The sequence below is a fragment of the Arachis duranensis genome, unplaced genomic scaffold, assembly GCF_000817695.3.
Source record: "Arachis duranensis cultivar V14167 unplaced genomic scaffold, aradu.V14167.gnm2.J7QH unplaced_Scaffold_232527, whole genome shotgun sequence".
In the NCBI taxonomy this organism is placed as follows: domain Eukaryota; kingdom Viridiplantae; phylum Streptophyta; class Magnoliopsida; order Fabales; family Fabaceae; genus Arachis; species Arachis duranensis.
In genome coordinates, this window is record NW_026264853.1 from 471,508 (window position 1) to 490,056 (window position 18,549).

An 18,549-nucleotide genomic window follows, 5' to 3' on the forward strand; every position below is an offset into this window, starting at 1 on the left:
CGTGCATATCACGCGTGCTCCCGCCATTTTACGAAGCCTCTCTTTCCCGTCTTCGTCCCCGCCTCTTTTAGAATTTACGAAATTCAAAGATAACACTCGATTTCCCTTCTCCCTCTTCCTCATTCCCGCAAAATCTGGGACGCTAGGGTTAGGGTTAGGGTTTGTCTTCAAGCAGTTGGAGGAGGAGGAGGATGGGAAGCAAGGTCACAGTGACGGACCACCAATTGTCCACCGTCCGATCCATCGTTGGCTCCGAATTCACCGACATGGACATCATCAGAGCGCTCCATATGGCCAAAAATGACGTCACAGCCGCCATCAACATCATCTTCGACACTCACATTCCCTCCATCGTCAAACCTAAAACCACACCACCACCTACAAACAATCCCAAACCTTCTCCTCTCAATTCATCTCCTCATATGGATACTGCCACTCGCACTGTTGCTTCCCGCTCCAAGAACAATGGCGCTGCTGCTCGTGGAGGAGACGGCAGTAGCTGCTCCAAAGCGTCCGATGATTGGTGGTTTGCTGGTTCCGGCGAGATGTCAGGGCTGTCCACTTGTAAAGGGAGGACTATAAATTCTGGTGACGCAGTGGTTTTCAAGTTTCCTGCCAAGGCTGCCTCGGCTGGGCCTTCGCCGGGGAAGGTCTTCGGGAGGGGGCGGCTGGCAGCGGGGACTTGTTCGGAGATTGTTCGGTTCTCCACAGATCAAGCTGGGGAGGTAATGTGCAACTGTGGTAACTGGTAATGGTTAATTGTTCTTTGTGTGAAAGTGTGGGTTGAGTTGAATTTGTGTATTACATTGTTTGAATTAGATATTGGTGATTTTTGGTTTGGCAGATTGGTAGAATACCAAATGAATGGGCTCGGTGTCTGTTGCCTCTTGTGAGGGATGGTAAGGTTAGGATTGAGGGACGCTGTAAATTTGCACCTAATGTTTTGGGCATCATGGATACCATTATTTTGTCAGTCAGGTACTCTCAATGCAACATCCTGTTTCACAAGTTGAAATGTTAATCTTTTGGTTTGTTGATACTGTTTATGATGGGAAGTAACTTAATTTGCCCTTTTTTCGGTTGGGGCCCGGGATATTCCTTTCAGTGTATTTATCAATAGGTCAATGTTTGTTAAGCACCAGCAGATATCTCTCAAGGATGCCACTGGCAACTCTACAAATGAATCAGTTTTCCATCCTCTTCCTATCTTATTTCGGTTGCTAGGCCTGGAACCTTTTAAGAAGGTGGCTACTGAACCTATACTTTTCCTTTTTTGGGACCCACCTTTACGTAAATAGTATGTTCAGTTAAATACTTAAATTGCTTTCTTTTCTTTTTGGTTGCCATCTTGTGGAGTTAAATTTATGTTCTAAACAATGGTAACTTAGACTGAAATATTAACATGAACCGTCATCTGATTTTTAGGCAGAGTTAACTCCTGGTGATTTCTATTCCAACAAGCGTCCTATCGACCAGAAGGTGAGCTTCGGATATACTTGCATTCTGAGTTGTGACAATGTCTGATGGTCATAGTGTTGTACCTTCCTTTAACTGGACAGACATTCCTCTTCAGGTCCCTTTACAATTGATGAAGTCTGAGCATCCTTCTCAAAATTGCGACGAAAATAAAGAGGATTCCATTTCTGAAACTGATCTTGATAATATTGTTGGTGTGGGATCAAGCTCGGAGTTAGAGGTGCTGCATTCTCAGAGTAATGTGCACTGTTTTACTTATGCTATTGGTGTGATAACCATTAATCAGGAAGTATTTTGTGCAGGAAATGGATCCCCCAGGCAGTCTTCAGTGTGAGCTACGGCCCTATCAAAAGCAAGCTCTTTATTGGATGATCCAGATGGAGAAGGGGCGAACTGTAGACGGGACAGCAACAACCCTTCATCCATGTTGGGAAGCATATCACTTGGCTGACAAGTATGTGTGTTGTCATATTACAATATATATACATGGATAGATAAACCAGTTAATGGTTCTGATGATGTGCTTGTGCTTTTACACTTTAGGAGGGAGCTTACTATTTATTTGAATGCATTTTCTGGTGAAGCCACAACTGAATTTCCTAGCACCCTTCAAATGGCAAAAGGAGGGGTATGTTTCTTGATGAGTTAACCCTGTATAGTTTTGTTCACTTATGATGCAATGCTTATAAATTTTTATTGTGAATTTGTAGATTTTGGCAGATTCTATGGGTCTTGGAAAGACCATCATGGCCATATCACTTCTTCTTGCCCATTCAGGAAGAGGTGGATCATTAGACAGTCAATCCTTAGCTCAGACTGAGCTGTATACTGAAGATGGTGAAGTTAGTGATACGGTACACAATTTTTCAAACATTCCGACGAAGGCAACCAAATTTGCTGGTTTTGACAAACTGATGAAGGACAAGGATGCTCTAGCAAGTGGTGGCAACTTGATAATATGTCCCATGACTCTTCTTGGGCAATGGAAGGTATTTGCCTTGTCAGAAATATATATAGCTTTATTCATTACTGAATTTCATTTATTCAGCTGTGAGATTTATAGAATATATATTGTGAAATGCTTCCTTTCCTGTACTGAACATTTGGCAATTTCTTCAGGCAGAAATTGAAACTCATGTACAACCTGGGTCTCTGTCCCTATATGTTCATTATGGACAAAGTAGGCCAAAAGATGCAAAAAGTCTTTCTCAGTCTGATGTTGTTATTACTACATATGGAGTTTTAGCCTCTGAATTTTCCAGTGAGGTATTGAGAACCTGTTTGCTTGAATAGATGTCAACCTTTTTGCTTCAATTCTTAAACATGGTTAATCAATGCTTGATTCATCTTTCTATCTGTCTTATGTACAGAACGCCGAGGATAATGGTGGACTTTTTTCAGTTAGGTGGTTCAGAGTGGTTCTTGACGAAGCACATACTATAAAATCTTCTAAAAGTCAAATTTCTATTGCTGCCGCTGCTTTAATTGCTGATAACCGTTGGTGTCTTACTGGCACTCCTATCCAGGTGAAATATTATGGCTTGCTCTTATCTGATGATTGCTATTTTTGGTATTGATGGATTAATTATCAATTGGCCAATCAGGGACAACAAATTTCACTCTGATTTCAAATTTTATAGATAACACTAAGTGCTGCATTTAATTGAATTTTGTTTTGCGGGCAATGCAATTCATGCACCTTCACTGAACAGATTTTTAGTAAAGTTTTTTAGGCTTGGACGACTTTTCCTCTAAGACATGACAAGAGATCGGAAGGCAGCACTTCATAAAAAACAACTTTTTCTTTTGTTGGTGTGTTGCTCTTGTGAGGGGGAACTGTTATCCTCCCTTTTATTATTCTTCTCTCTATCTTGATCAAATTCTTGTTTTATCAAGAAATAAAAAGAAAAAAGATGGTTATCATGTTGGCTGATCTTCAATTCATCACAAGTATCCTCGCGGCAAATGTTGTTTCTGTTCTTCCTGACATTGAATCACTGTTTTATCTACAGAACAACCTTGAAGATATTTACAGTCTTCTTCGATTTCTGCGAATAGAGCCTTGGGGTCATTGGGCCTGGTAAAAATATTCCCCCCCTTATTGTTGAATCTGTTTCCTCAAATTGAATCATATCCATTGTTCTTAAATTTTCCTTTTACTTTTTGATGTTCAATGCTAGGTTTTGATGTTTTATCAGTTTTTTTCAAGATGGTTTCTAGGCTGAACTGTTGATTCCATCGCATAAAACAAGTATTTCCTTTTCTATATTGAAACAAATTACAATAGTAACAAAATTCTACATGCAATTTGATGTGTAACTCTTATGTAAACTTAAGTGGTCTGACACTCCTTTCACTTTGTATTTTGCTTTTCCAAGTTTTCCAACTTCTATTGTTGATGAAGATAGCATCCATTGGTCGAGAATTCTCCTGATGATTTGATTGGGTTTTATCAATTGTTGCATTTTCTTAAAACTTTAAATCTAGATGCATGCTTATATATTTTTGGAACTTACTACTACTTTGTTTGTTACTTTTATTGTTCACCCCTCAAGTGGGTATATATGGTTCGGCTTCTTGTCTGGAAGATTTATATTTGTATGATCCAGGTGGAACAAACTTGTTCAGAAGCCATTTGAAGGAGGTGATGCGAGAGGGTTGAAGTTAGTTCAGTCCATTTTGAAGTCAATCATGTTGAGGAGAACCAAGTATAGCACAGATCGAGAGGGCAAGTCAGTAATCGAGTTAAGGATTTGTGATATTTTAACATTCTAGTATATTTTGTTCACTAATCATTTGTTGCAGGCCTATCCTAGTTCTCCCTCCGGCTGATGTGCAGGTAATTTACTGTGAACAAACAGAAGCTGAGAAGGACTTTTATGAGGCCTTATTCAAAAGATCTAAGGTATTTTTTCGTTTTCTGATGTATGCGTGATATTTTTGTCTTGTTCTTTTAGTTCTGAAGAAATCTGATCAATTCAACCTGTTATGAAATCTGTGTAGGTCAGGTTTGACCAGTTTGTTGAGCAAGGGCGTGTTCTTCATAATTATGCTTCAATATTGGAGTTGCTTTTACGGCTTCGGCAATGTTGCGATCATCCTTATCTTGTAATGAGGTATGATGTCTTAAATTTATACTCCTTACACACTTGAAGATTGCACGGGGATTCTGCTGCTGTGCAAATTGTTGGCATGTGGGCAGAACAGTTAGTCTTTAAGGAAGAGTAGTACTAATGTAATCAGATTTTCATAATTTCTAACATGTTCTGATTAATATGCTAATTTGGTTTTATTATTTTTTTTTTTGGGTTGGTTTTCTATGTTTATGATAGAGAGACGCCTACTACTAACAGGTTTGGATTGTGTTGCAAAAGGAGAGGTAAGTAGAGGTCAAGTAGAAGTGTTTTAGGAGTTGTTAGGATATCCAGCTGGCTGATAGGTTGTTATAAATAGCTAGGATATAGTTAGTTTAGGGAGGATAGTTTTTCTGTTGTGAATTCTGTTAGAAATTGGAGAGAATCTCTCTCTGAGCTGGTAGTTCCCGCTGTGTAGAACCTTCTAGGGAGAGCTAATTGGTCATCCCGGTATATCAATAAAGCTTGATCATTCTGCTACTACTGGTCCTATCAACTGGTATCAAGAGCTTGACGATCCCGACGCTGAATGGTGCAATCGAGATCGAGGAAAATGGAGTCATGATTTGACACGATTGAATCGCGCATGGAGGAGATATTCCGATCGATGCAGGAGACGCTACAGCGCTTCGATTCTGGAATAGATGCGTTCGAAAATCGCGCGCCTAATCGGAATGAGCGTGGTTCACCGGGATCGCACCTGGCCGCAGGATCATCGGCCAGAAGCTGTGGCGCGCCGGAGCAATGGCGAAAGCTGGAACTTCCGATCTTCTGCGGAGACAACGCGGTGGTTTGGGTTGAACGCATGGAGCAATTCTTCTTGCTGCGCACAGTGCCAGAGGAGGAATGGCTCACGGTCGCCACCTTTGCAATGGAAGGAAGGGCATTCACGTGGTTCAGGTGGTGGGAGGCGACGGCGCTGGTGCTCCAGTGGCGGTTTTTCAGTGCGGCGCTGCTACGACATTTTCAACCGGAACGGCTATAGAGCCCTTATCAAGCGCTGCTGAAGCTGAAACAGACGAACGCGGTGCGGGACTACGTTGACCAGTTCGTGCTTCACGCGCGGCCCCTCCGTGGAATTGCGCCAGAATTGCTGATGGATCTCTTCTTGAATGGGCTGAAACCAGAAGTAGGGGAAGAATGTAAATTGTTCCCATATCAGTCAGTGGACGAGTTAATAGAACTGACACAGAAGGTTGAAAACCGCAACGCTGCCTTGCGAGGGGCATCGGGACGCGGTAAATCACTGGCTCCCAACTTCGCCGTTGCCAATTCAACCGCCACCAAAGCGGTGCACCCTGCTACAGCGTCCAACTCTGCAGCAACCAACAGCGTGGAGTCGACGACGGATCCCTTGTGACGGCGCGGATTGGGACATCTCAGCAACGAGGAATATAGAGCTAAGCGGGCCAAGGGGGAATGCTTCCTCTGTGACGAACCATACACTGCAGATCACAATTGCAAGAATAGAGAGTTCAAGCTTTTAATCATGGAGCCAGACTTTGAGTGGAACAGGGGAACAGGGACAATTGGAGCTCAAATTCATGAGCTTGAGTGGACATCACAAGTCAATCAAAGCCTGGGTAGAGGTAAATGGCCGCCGTGTACGCGTTCTCATAGATTGTGGAGCTTCGGACAACTTCGCGACACCAAGGATTATCACCGAGTTGGGCCTGAGAATTGACAACACCCCTAAGTTCCAGGTCAGGGTAGCAGACAGTACCAATACAATACAGGGGGACAGGGAAGGTGTTTGGGTGTCATGCTCCAATTCAAGGAAGTGGCAATCAAGGAAGACTTCTTCATCTTCCCAACTGACGAAGCGGAATTTGTCCTGGGACTGGCGTGGCTAGATAAGTTGGGAGACGTTCTCGCAAACTTCAAAAAATCACGCCTTCGATTTCAGAATGGGGACAGCATGGTTACATTGCAGGGGGACCCGGAGCTGTGCTATGGAGGTATGCACCTTCAATTTGCAGTTTTGTCCATTCAAGAAGGGGGAGAAGGATTTATGGTCCAGCTGTGGCCCATGCCTTTGCAAGCGGCTACGGTATCGCAGGTGTCGCAGGTAATCGAATCAGTGTTAGCTTCTCATGCTAAGGTGTTTCAGACATTATCGGGGCTGCCACCACATCATTACCATGATCATGCCATTCCACTGATAGAAGGAGCTTCAGTTCCAAAGATAAGACCTTATCGTTACCCGCACCATCAGAAAGCAATAATTGAACTAATGGTACGAGAAATGCTGGCCTCAGGGATAATTCGGCCAAGCTCCAGTCCCTATGCGAGTCCGATATTGTTGGTGAAGAAAAAGGACGGCAGCTGGAGATTTTGTGTCGATTATAGGGCGTTAAATGGTATTACGGTGCCGGATAAATTTCCTATTCCCGTCATTGATGAGCTACTCGATGAATTGGCGGGAGCTGCAGTTTTCTCTAAGCTGGATTTAAAATCGAGGTACCACCAAATTCGGATGAGGGATCAAGACATCCACAAGACCGCCTTCCGCACTCATGAGGGCCATTATGAGTTTCTAGTCATGCCTTTCGGCTTGACCAACGCCCCTAGCTCCTTCCAAGCCTTGATGAATGACATTCTTAAGCCTCTATTGCGGAAATTTGTCGTAGTTTTTTTTCGATGATATCCTCATCTACAGTCAGGATATGGCTAGCCATGCCCTTCATCTCCAACAAGTTTTCCAGATTTTAGTGGAGAACCAGCTGGTGTTGAATGAGAAGAAATGCACATTCGCACTGAGCTCGGTGGAGTACTTGGGCCACATTATCTCGGCACAAGGGGTCTCGGCGGATCCTAACAAAACCACAACGATGCTAGAGTGGCCGGTGCCTACGGACCAGCGAGCTTTACGGGGATTCTTGGGCCTTACCGGCTATTATAGGCGGTTTGTGCAAGGATATGGGGTAATCGCCAAGCTGTTAACGGAGTTGACAAAGCGAAATGCGTTTGAATGGAATAACAAGGCACAAGAGGCTTTCGAGAGGTTGAAGAGGCTGATGGCAGACCTACCGACTCTAGCAGTTCCGGATTTCAATCAAGACTTTGTTTTGGAAACGGATGCATCGAGTGAGGGGTTGGGTGCGGTGCTGTCCCAGCAAGGCAGACCAATAGCATTCCTAAGCCAAGCACTATCTCCAAGGTCCCGACAAAAATCTGCATATGAGAGGGAGTTGATGGCCATTGTCTTCGCTGTCCAAAAGTGGCTGCATTACTTGTTGGGTTGCCATTTTATTGTTCTCACAGATCAGCGAAGTCTGAAGTTCCTCACGGACCAGCGACTCATGGACCCAACTTACTTGAAGTGGACCACTAAATTGTTAGGCTTGGATTTTGAGATCCGATACCGGCCAGGCCTTGAGAATAAGACAGCAGATGCGTTGTCACGGCAAATGATGGCAAAGGCGATTTCGGTAGTACATATGAACCTCTGGGAAACGGTGGAAGAGGAGGTGGCTCACGACCAAGAGCTACAAAGGATTGTGGTCGCCTTGCAGTAGGGGCTGGATGACTATCCGGGGTATTCCCTACATAAGGGTAAGGGAGGGAAGTTTGGACTGCAAATTCTTCTCAGATCCCACTTTTGCTGGCTGAGTCTCATGACAGCGGGGCGGGTGGACATTCAGGCTTCTTTCGAACCTATAAGCGGCTGGCAGCAGCGGTTCATTGGCGCGGCATGAGGCAACGGATCAGGGATTATGTTGCGGGCTGCCACACTTGCCAGCAAAACAAGCATGCAGCGATGAAACCGGCGGGGCTGTTGCAGCCACTACTAGTCCCGGAGCGAGTTTGGGAGCACGTTTCGATGGATTTTGTGGCGGCATTGCCAAAATCCAAAGGCATGGACACTATCCTAGTAGTGGTTGATCGGTTAACTAAATATGCTCACTTTATCCCCTTAGCTCATCCATTTTCAGCCAAGGAGGTGGCACTAGCCTTTATTAAAGAGGTAGTTAAACTGCACGGGTTCCCCAAGTCAATCATATCAGATAGGGATAGGGTGTTCATGAGTAAGTTTTGGTCTGAACTGTTCCAAGCAGCAGGGACAAAATTGAATTACAGCACGGCATTTCATCCGCAAACCGATGGCCAAACCGAGGTGGTTAATTGCTGTTCGAGACTTATTTGCGGTGCTTTGTGGGGGGCTACCCAAAGAAATGGTTGGAGTGGCTACCATGGGCGGAGTTTTGGTTTAATACCTCCTACAATGCCTCAGCCCAAACAACTCCATTTCAAGCACTTTATGGGGTGCCGGCACCTATTCTTTTCCGGGGAGAGACATTTCCATCACATGTTGAGGAGGTGGCAGCATTGACCGCAGCCAGGGATGTGGTGTTGGCAGAGTTGAAGATACACTTGGTGCAGGCTCAGCAGCGGATGAAACAAGCAGCTGATAGGCATCGAAGAGATGTCGAGTTCAAGCCGGGTGAGTGGGTTTATCTGAAAATGCAACCTTATCGAATGCAGACACTGGCGCGGAGGGTCAATGAAAAGCTAAGCCCTCGGTACTATGGACCGTTTGAAGTGGTTGAGAGGATAGGGGCAGTGGCATACAGGTTAGCCATGCCTCAAGGGTGCAGACTTCACCCGGTCTTCCATGTTAGCAAGTTGAAAAAGGCTGTCCCGCCGCAGCAGCAGGTACAGACGCTTCCACCAGGGCTGGCTGAGGATGGTGAGCTGGTGATGCAGCCATCCCAGATTGTGGCATCGCGAACCGCAGAGGATGGGGCCTTGGAGTATTTGGTGCGCTGGGTGGGCCTATCTCCTTGTGAGGACAGCTGGGAGCGAGCAACTACATTGCGGGCCACCTTTCCGGAGCTCCACCTTGAGGACAAGGTGGTTGTCCGGGGGGGAGTATTGATTGAGAGGCGCCTACTACTAACAGGTTTGGACTGTGTTACAAAAGGAGAGGTAAGTAGAGGTCAAGTAGAAGTGTTTTAGGAGTTGTTAGGATATCCAGCTGGCTGATAGGTTGTTATAAATAGCTAGAATATAGTTAGTTTAGGGAGGATAGTTTTTCTGTTGTGAATTCTGTTAGAAATTGGAGAGAATCTCTCTCTCTCTCTTTGAGCTGGTAGTTCCAGCTGTGTAGAACCTTCTAGGGAGAGCTAATTGGCCATCCCGGTATATCAATAAAGCTTGATCATTCTGCTACTACTGGTCCTACCAGTTTCTAATTTTAAGGAAAAAATAAAGGAGTTTTCTCCATGATTTTAATGACTTTTAGTTTAAATGTTTTATATGGTAGTTATGTTTCTAAATTCAATTTGAGAAAATTATATTAAAATTTGGTAGTAGAAAATTATCATTATTATGCAATTACAATGATGAAATGCTGCATGATGGTTGCATCATAGAGGCTTAAAAGTGAAAATTAGCCAACAACTCACCATCAACTTTTTTGATGTTCTTGAAGCCTGAGTATTATATGAGAAAGGAGGTTTTGGTAGCTTTGAACAACGATGTTTTACTTCTATTTTTTCTTTGAAGTTTGTTTGTTGCAATGCAATTGAAAGGCTTTCTTGAGTTTATGTTTCCCTAGACCATGCAGCATTAAATTGTTGTCTGTGTACACTTTAACTTATTGTCATGGTGATCATTGATTCATTTAGCCGAGGTGATACTCAAGAATTTGCTGATCTAAACAAACTAGCTAAACGCTTCCTTCGAGGAACCCATAATAATTTAGAACGTGAAGTAAAAGATGCACCGTCACTGGCTTATGTTCAAGAAGTAGTTGAAGAGCTACGTAAAGGGGAGCAGGGTGAGTGTCCAATATGTCTTGAAGCCTTCGAAGATGCAGTGTTGACTCCTTGTGCTCACCGCCTATGCCGGGAATGCCTCTTGGCAAGTTGGCGCAATTCCACTTCTGGTTTATGTCCTGTTTGTAGGTACTTTCTCGCTAAAATATCAGTAGTTTTATTGCAGTAATTTCAAATGTATCTTACTTATAATGCATTCTCCTTGCAAAACTGCTACTTTTACAGAAAAACAGTTAGCCGGCAGGATCTTATTACTGCTCCTACTGATAGTCGGTTTCAGATTGATATTGAGAAGAACTGGATAGAGTCATGCAAGGTAACTGTTCTTTTGCATGAACTGGAAAGTCTTCGCGCATCAGGCTCCAAGAGCATTGTTTTTAGCCAATGGACTGCTTTTCTAGACCTTTTGCAGATTCCCTTTACACGGTAAGATTTGTTGCTGGTTTAATCATATATTTTAAGAAAGATGGCATTCTTGTGAAACAATCCGAGTCAAATGCTTCTAAAGAGCTATTCACGAAGTCTAAGCATGCTATTTCTTTATGATGTGTTGTAGTTACTTTTAAGCTGATGTCAGCTTTGATTATTGTTGTGATCTAATGTCATACTTCTGTTCCTTTTTGTATCATGCTTAATTTTATCCCATTATGGGTGTATTTATCTTTCTATTGATTGTTTTGACACAATTAAGTAATGAAAAATGATAAAGGTTTATTTATGATTTCCTATATTTCCAGGAATAACATTTCATTTGTTCGTCTTGATGGAACTTTAAATCAGCAGCAGCGGGAGAAAGTGATCAAACAATTCTCAGAAGATGATGAAATACTGGTCTCGACCTATTTTTTGCTTTTGCCTGTGACTTGAACAATGTAATGAAGTGGTTAAATGCATTGTCCTTTTTTTTCCTTTTAAACGGTTTGTTCCTATTTATTGCACCAGGTGTTGTTGATGTCACTAAAAGCTGGTGGAGTGGGTATAAACCTAACAGCTGCTTCAAATGCTTTTGTCATGGTACGTGCAAATCCACTTCTGTTGCCTAATGAGTCTTTGTCTAGCTTCAGGTATAAAACCAGATTTTAGATAAGATAAAGAAAGTATTAAGATGCCATTCAGATAGGGCGTCTAGTTGCACACAATTTTGTAGCTCATTAATTGTTCTGTTTTAGTATATATTTTAGATTTAGCAAACCAAATCACCCAATGAATGTGGAGCGATCAATCTTATATGGGAGTTAGCTAATTTAGCACGTATACTGGGTTTGGATTGAAGTTGCAATGGAATTTTATTTGTATGAACAATCAATCCAATGGATATATGAATTTTATTGCTATTTATTATAATTGATATTAAGAATGTAATTATTTTATAGTAATCTTGGGGAAAAATTATTTTGTAATTGAATAGGACCCATGGTGGAATCCGGCTGTAGAAGAACAAGCAGTCATGCGCATCCATCGTATTGGACAAACACAGAAGGTCGCCATTAAACGGTTTATTGTGAAGGTATGTTTGATTTGCAAATTTGAAAGTCATGAACATATATAACATGGATATGTTGTTATTTTTTTGTAATTGGGCCTCATTAATTGGTTTAGTGGGTTAAAGTAATCTGGTAATGAACTAGCATAAAGTTTGGCAGCAAAGCCATCAGTTGAGGTTGACCCATTAGTTTCAACTGACTGACTCGAGTGGTTACTTGTTCTTATGTATCACATTGCAGGGGACAGTTGAGGAGAGAATGGAGGTGGTGCAAGCGCGTAAACAACGAATGATTTCTGGTGCCCTGACTGATCAAGAGGTTCGAACTGCACGGATAGAGGAGCTGAAGATGCTTTTCACTTAGACCGCCAAGGTAGTGCAAGCATGTTTGTTTGCTGATATTGGTGTATCATGCACCATTAAGCATTCTGCATCCACAACTTTGTGTCTTCTTTTGAGGCCTCGTTAATTCATTAGCAATTTCCATAGGGAGGTCAAGCTAAGTGGGTGGGTGCAATGCTCAACATCCTGCAAATTAGGCGGACACCCTTTTGAGTTAATTATATTGGTATACTTTGGGCTGTGCCAGGTTTAGGACTTGGGAGAGTGATAGTGGTGGAAATGGAAGGAATGGAGTGGGGATTTTTTATAGGGTAATTCCTCCCAATAAATTGAAGGCTAGGGTAAAGTTAACAAGTTAGATTTTTAATGTAGTGGCTATTTGTCCAGGTATGTAGATATGTAGATTTCAATAGCTATTTAACTTTCACTTCCAAAGGGTTTTTGGGTTTTGGGCGACGGGAAAGGAGGTACTCAACTATTTCCTCCACGCAATACATTACAGTTAGGGTTGAAAAGTTATAAATTGATTGCATTTATAATCATGGACAATGTTGAGAATCCACTGTATATTACGTGTAATATTCTCGTGTAACTTCTACTGGTGAAAATGCAACCACTTGTATATTACACGCCTTGTGATCTTTTTATTTTTTTTTTCGCGCAAGTTATAATACTCATGGTCATAGGCATATGATTGTTCAGGTGGACAGTAGCTCCATTTTACATGTAAGTGTATAACATATGAGTTGCAAAAAAAAAAGGGTTGAAGTTCCTTTTCTCTTGTACTTTCATCTCCACTCCATGTTGCATGATGGGTTATTGATAGCAATCGATATGGGTATGGATAGAAGTTAAATCCCCAAGCGTCTTCATTTCTTATATATATTTTTTATCAAATTATATTATTATTATCATGGTTATATAATATATTCAATTGGATATTATAACTTTTTTTTATCGTTTTGCTAGTGATAACATGTGTATTAAATCATCTTTTTTTGACACAAAAAATAAATCATCTCTTTATTTAATATAAGAAAATTTATTACCATTGCTTATTCTTAAAAAAAAAAAAGATGTTATTGTTATTTTTGTATATATATATAAACACAAGAAAATTGAGAGAGACATCAGAGTGTCAAGAAATTAAAGAATGCCGTAACAAGAACTGAATTGTGAAGCTCAAGTTAACGCTACAAAGAAAAGACTAAAAGCTAATCCTATCAGTTTGTACTTTGTAGTGCAACAGTGTAACTGTTTTATCAATCATGATTAACCAACTAAGTAATTAACAAACTGAAAGTGCAACTAAGTGATGACTTGTAACAAACTAACGGCAAATGAAGACACATACGTGCGTGCATGCCAATGCAAATGCATATATAAATTAGGCATCGGATTCATTTAATGTTCCCAAAATATTTGGATCATTAAATGGTTTATAATAAAACATATTTTTTAAATTTTTTATAATTGTTAAATAGTTTTTATTTAATGTTAATTATAAATTAATTTTTTATATATTATTTAATTATAAAATTTATTTTTTATTTTATAAATTATTATTTTATCATTCATATATCATGTTTATTAATAATAAAAAATAAATACAAAAACGAATTAGATATTCTATTAATTATAATAAACATTTCGACAATCCTAATTAATTAGAGTTTTATTTTTGATTCGTTACATCCATAAACACCGGTGAAATCGTGTTTTTTTCCAAAATTCAATGAATTATAATTGATACACAATTGATTAAATTTTACAATGACACTGGGTTTTTTATTATTACTGTTAGTGTTACCTATTTGATGGGAATCTTCAACGCAATATGAGGTTTTCAAAACAATTTAACACGATCAATCGATTGAATTGTGAAACCTCGTATATAAAAACTTCAATTGATTGAGTAACACGAACTTTGGCGGTTGATTCGAAGGAGAAGATGAATTCGGGCCAATTTTTCGAGATTGCTTCGTACATATCCTGGACATCTTCTCCGGCGTTTTCTTGCACTTTGCAACCATTTCCGGGCATCCAAACAGCATCATGGCGCCGTCTCTAGTGATCTCAGCAAAGGAAATCTCCGCGATCCGTTTCTCCGGTGCGTTGGGTGCTGAGATGGAAACCTAAATGAATACTACTGGGATTATTCAAAGAAGCAATGATCCATGATATGGTCTGTTATTAACACTGAGTGCTGTGTTTATGGCAAGTGTGGAGTATTTGCAAGTTGCGACCCTAAAACTTCACCTATCTGCACTTCTTTGAGAGGGTATGTTCCAAGGAATGCAGAGGAGTGGAACAAACAAAACTGGAGCAGCGGCTGTGTTAGGAAGATACCTCTGCAGTGTGAGAGCATAAAAATTATTAAAAAATTTTAAAAACATATTTTCTTATAAAACCATTTAACATCTAAACATCTTAAGATAATCGAATTCTGTGCCTATAAATTAACCATTCCATTTCCTCTATAAAAGTCCCTCTGGCATTAGAAAAAAGAAAACTTGAAGAGAGCACTATTCAAACTTCAACCTTTCAGCTTTTGCGAAGAAGAAGAAAAAAAAAAAAATCCAAAGCCAGAGCATGCAGCACCAACAACAAACCGGAATTGACTTTTATTTACGAGTGAGAAGGAACATTTTATTATACAGATTGAAATGGTATATAGAGAATATAATTTTTTTATAGTTATTTTTTATTATTTTATTATTATTCAAAATGTGGGTGATATCTTTATTAATCTCTCTTTCATTTTATTAAAGAAAAAATCTATGAACTTACATTTTTATCATATAATTCACCGAATGAGAATCATCCAACCAATCAATTCATCTCATTAAATTCTTTTTTTCTAGGTAAGGTTATTTAAATTATACTTCAAATTTTTTATGTACTCCATATAACAAACGAAATTTTTGTATACCCTATGCAATAAACAAAATTTTAAATTTTTATATAAATCCTAATAAGAAACCGTGAATGGAAGGAAGAGAACGAAATAAGCAACAGTATTAATAATGGGTAGTTAGAAAAAGATAATCGTGTTTAAAGTGGATAGTTTCAGGATGCACTTCTTATTAAGGCTACACATGGATCGGATCAGATATAGCATAAAATTCTATCTGATCCGCACTGCATTCATCGGATCGGATACGATATCCGTATTCTTTAGGTCGGATCGGATGCGGATCGGATCGGATCGAATCGAATATCGAGTATATCCGCATATTTCAAAAAAACTATTTTAAGATTCTGTTTGGTTGTTTTTACAAAAAAATGTTCAAAAAATTCATTTTTTATCTGTTTAAGCCTATTTATTCCTAAAATATTATCAATAATAATTCTCTTGAATAACAAAAGCAAAATAATAACACAAGATTTAAGTTTAATTATTCTAAGTTAAAGTACAATATAAAAAATTAAAAACAAAATATCATAAAATTCATAAAATAACACACTAAAATTCATATCATATTAGGGTTTACTTTCTTAAACTATGATATTTATATGTGATGTGCAGATATGCGGATTTGCGGATCGAATCTGCGGATATCACTGCTGAATCCGCAATCCGATTCTACCATAGTGCGGATCGGATAATATCCGTAAAATTCGGATCGGATGTGGATAATTACCGCGAATATGCGGATATTATCCGATCCATCTTCTTTATTATTTAAAATTGTCCATCTTTTTTATTATTTGAAACGTTCTATTTTTAAGAATTTGATTCAATTTAAATTATTAATATTTTTTATTATTTTTAAAAATTATATTTAATTATTTATAAATACATATATTTCGTTCACATCGTAAATGAGATATGTGCAAAATTATTTCGTTTATAATGTGAATTGGTAAATACGCTATAAATGATTTATTTTAATAATTAAAATAATTAAATTATTTATTTAGATAAAAAACCTCCGGGTTATAAGGGTTAAGGAACATATTTAATAGACACTAATATCTTTCATAATTTGGTTCTGGGTATATCATGGAAAAGTTTTAGATTAAGAGATTGATTTGTTTGAAAATTGCAAATGTTGGAAATGGCCTCCCTTCTGAATCGCGCATGCATCTTGGGAACCGCTCCGTTTCCGATTCAGTGGCAAAATTTGTTTGATGGGTCACAAATTATACATATAATAGAATCAGAGAGCCCCTCTAACCGCTCTGTTTCGTTCTGTTGCTGCTGTGTTTTGCCATCTCCCAATGCCCTCTCTTAATTGCTTCAAAGTTTCAGGTAATGATTTACGATTTGACAACTATGCTTATTACATTAATGATTCAATCTAAGCTTTATATTATGTTTTTTTTATAAATCTCTTATGTTTGAAACTTGATATGCTAAAGGTGGCATCAAAGCACAAGAATTGGGGAAGCTTATCCCTTATGAGTTGACTGTGAGTCCTGGACAGGTACCATCCTATCACACTTTTAAATTTCTATTATATCAGTTAGGATTTAACTGAGGCTACATGTTAAAGGTCGTTAAAAGTTATCAATCTGTTAGAATCCAAGAGAAAAAACTGAAGAAAATATTATGTGTATTTAAAATTGTGTAGATACAAGATGGAAATTAGCTATTTATAGAGATATCTACAACGAAAATCATAAATATTTTTAACTATCAATTACTAACTACAATCTAACATCAGTAATATATGTTATTCTGATACAATCTAAAAACCAACTATGTTAGTATGTTAGAAGTATATAAAAATTTATTACTAAATCAACGATTTGTATAAAATACATATTAAAATACTAAATACAAATTAAAAATGAATAAACCAACATAATAAGTAGTCTTGGTTTAAATTTGGTGTAGGATGTGGCGAAGGCGATATGGGAGGCTTGGGGAGCAAGCAATCGGTTTGGTTGCATACTTTTTGCTTCTGGTAGTATAGCAAGAGCCATATTTGGTAGACCAAACTCAAATAGAATTCGTATATATGAGGTACAAAGCAACAATGACTTATTATGTTCATGTGTGTCATTGTCTCTTGTTGTTGTCTACTTATTTCATGCTTTTGTGCAATGTGCATGCAGGGGAGCTTTAAGATTCTGTCAATGTCTGGACATCATATGCTGCGAGACGATGGTTCTGAAACTTCGAGTTTGAGCATCACACTGGCTGCTTCTGATGGAACTGCTTTTACTGGTACCCTCATCAACACCTTGACAGCCAATGACACTGTTCAAGTAAGAATTCTTAGAGTATCTCTTAACTTATTTTTCATCTGTTCTTAGCGTTTGTAGTTTTTTTTTTAAATATTCTTAATATTATTGACACAAAATAAAAAAATCAGGGATAAAATTAAATAAATAAAAAATATTAAAAATAAAATTCAATAAAATTAAACATTAAAAATATTTTTTAAAAAGAATTACAAACATCTATCTATATAAAAATTGATACTCATATATTCTTACAACTAGAAAAATGACATCTCTTTTATCTTATTCTATTGTCACATAAATTCTTTTGCCAGGTTGTAATTTTTATACAATTTTAACTTTGTTTTTTTTTATTGTGTCTTCTCATCTAATGACCTTTATTAGCATATCTCTCAATTAATAATAAATTTAATATATTAGTAGGTTATTTTCTTACAAAATAACTATCATATTATTTATTTGTCATTAATTCTATTTATTAAAATACTACTCTTTTCTTATATATTTTATATTATAGATCAAATTATTTATATATTATATTTTTTTTTATAAATTTTGAATTTTCAAGATGATATTATAAGTTATAAAGTAATTAATATTCAATGATATTAAAAAAAATACTTAGATTTATCAAAACCAAATAAAAAAATATTGACTCTTTTTTCTTATACTTTATCAAAAAAATTTACTTAAATAAATATTTTAATATATATCCACTATAAATTGACAGAATTATATTTTATTATACTATAGAATTTATTATGATATCTTTTTTTTTAAGAGTAAAAAAATACTATTTAACCAAATACTTCAACATATATAAAATATAGATTAATAAAGTTAATTTTCATTATAGTATTATACTATAAAATTTATCACATTTGTTTTAAGAGCTATATATATATATTATTTTATAACTAACTATAAAAATTCTTCGTCTATTATCATTTTAGTTATCTAAAAAATTTATAGCATTAGTTTTTTGCATATTTGTGCCGAGTCTAAATCTAGTTAGGAACAGCATGTATCCTTTACCCTTCTACGTATGCTAATTCTTGATTTTATTCTTTCTAATACATACGGTTAAAAATGGATAAGATTGTGTTCTCTATCTAACACCATACATTGTGTCCATTAGCTT

At 38.1% G+C, this 18,549-nt stretch overlaps 2 protein-coding genes across 2 annotated transcripts in view; both read left to right on the top strand.

Moving 5' to 3' along the window:
• Positions 1-6: 6 nt before the first annotated feature.
• LOC107461842 (DNA repair protein RAD5A) lies at positions 7-12,979 on the top strand. Its single transcript, XM_016080391.3, has 20 exons — positions 7-725; positions 845-978; positions 1,106-1,244; positions 1,426-1,479; positions 1,574-1,696; positions 1,779-1,930; positions 2,020-2,104; positions 2,187-2,465; positions 2,596-2,742; positions 2,847-3,002; positions 3,489-3,556; positions 4,086-4,208; positions 4,282-4,381; positions 4,480-4,592; positions 10,241-10,519; positions 10,616-10,816; positions 11,128-11,221; positions 11,333-11,404; positions 11,799-11,897; positions 12,115-12,979. Exons 1-20 carry the CDS (start codon positions 192-194, stop codon positions 12,235-12,237), a joined length of 3,075 nt encoding a protein of 1,024 aa, XP_015935877.1. The 5' UTR covers positions 7-191; the 3' UTR covers positions 12,238-12,979.
• Positions 12,980-16,279: 3,300 nt separating this feature from the next.
• The window catches only part of LOC127744208 (AT-hook motif nuclear-localized protein 14-like), a 2,710-nt gene continuing 440 nt past the window's right edge, over positions 16,280-18,549 (top strand). Inside the window, exons 1-4 of the mRNA XM_052256490.1 lie at positions 16,280-16,470; positions 16,581-16,645; positions 17,059-17,187; positions 17,280-17,432. Coding sequence (XP_052112450.1) covers positions 16,440-16,470; positions 16,581-16,645; positions 17,059-17,187; positions 17,280-17,432 — 378 coding nt within the window. The 5' untranslated portion in view covers positions 16,280-16,439. The remainder of the gene's footprint in view (positions 16,471-16,580; positions 16,646-17,058; positions 17,188-17,279; positions 17,433-18,549) is intronic.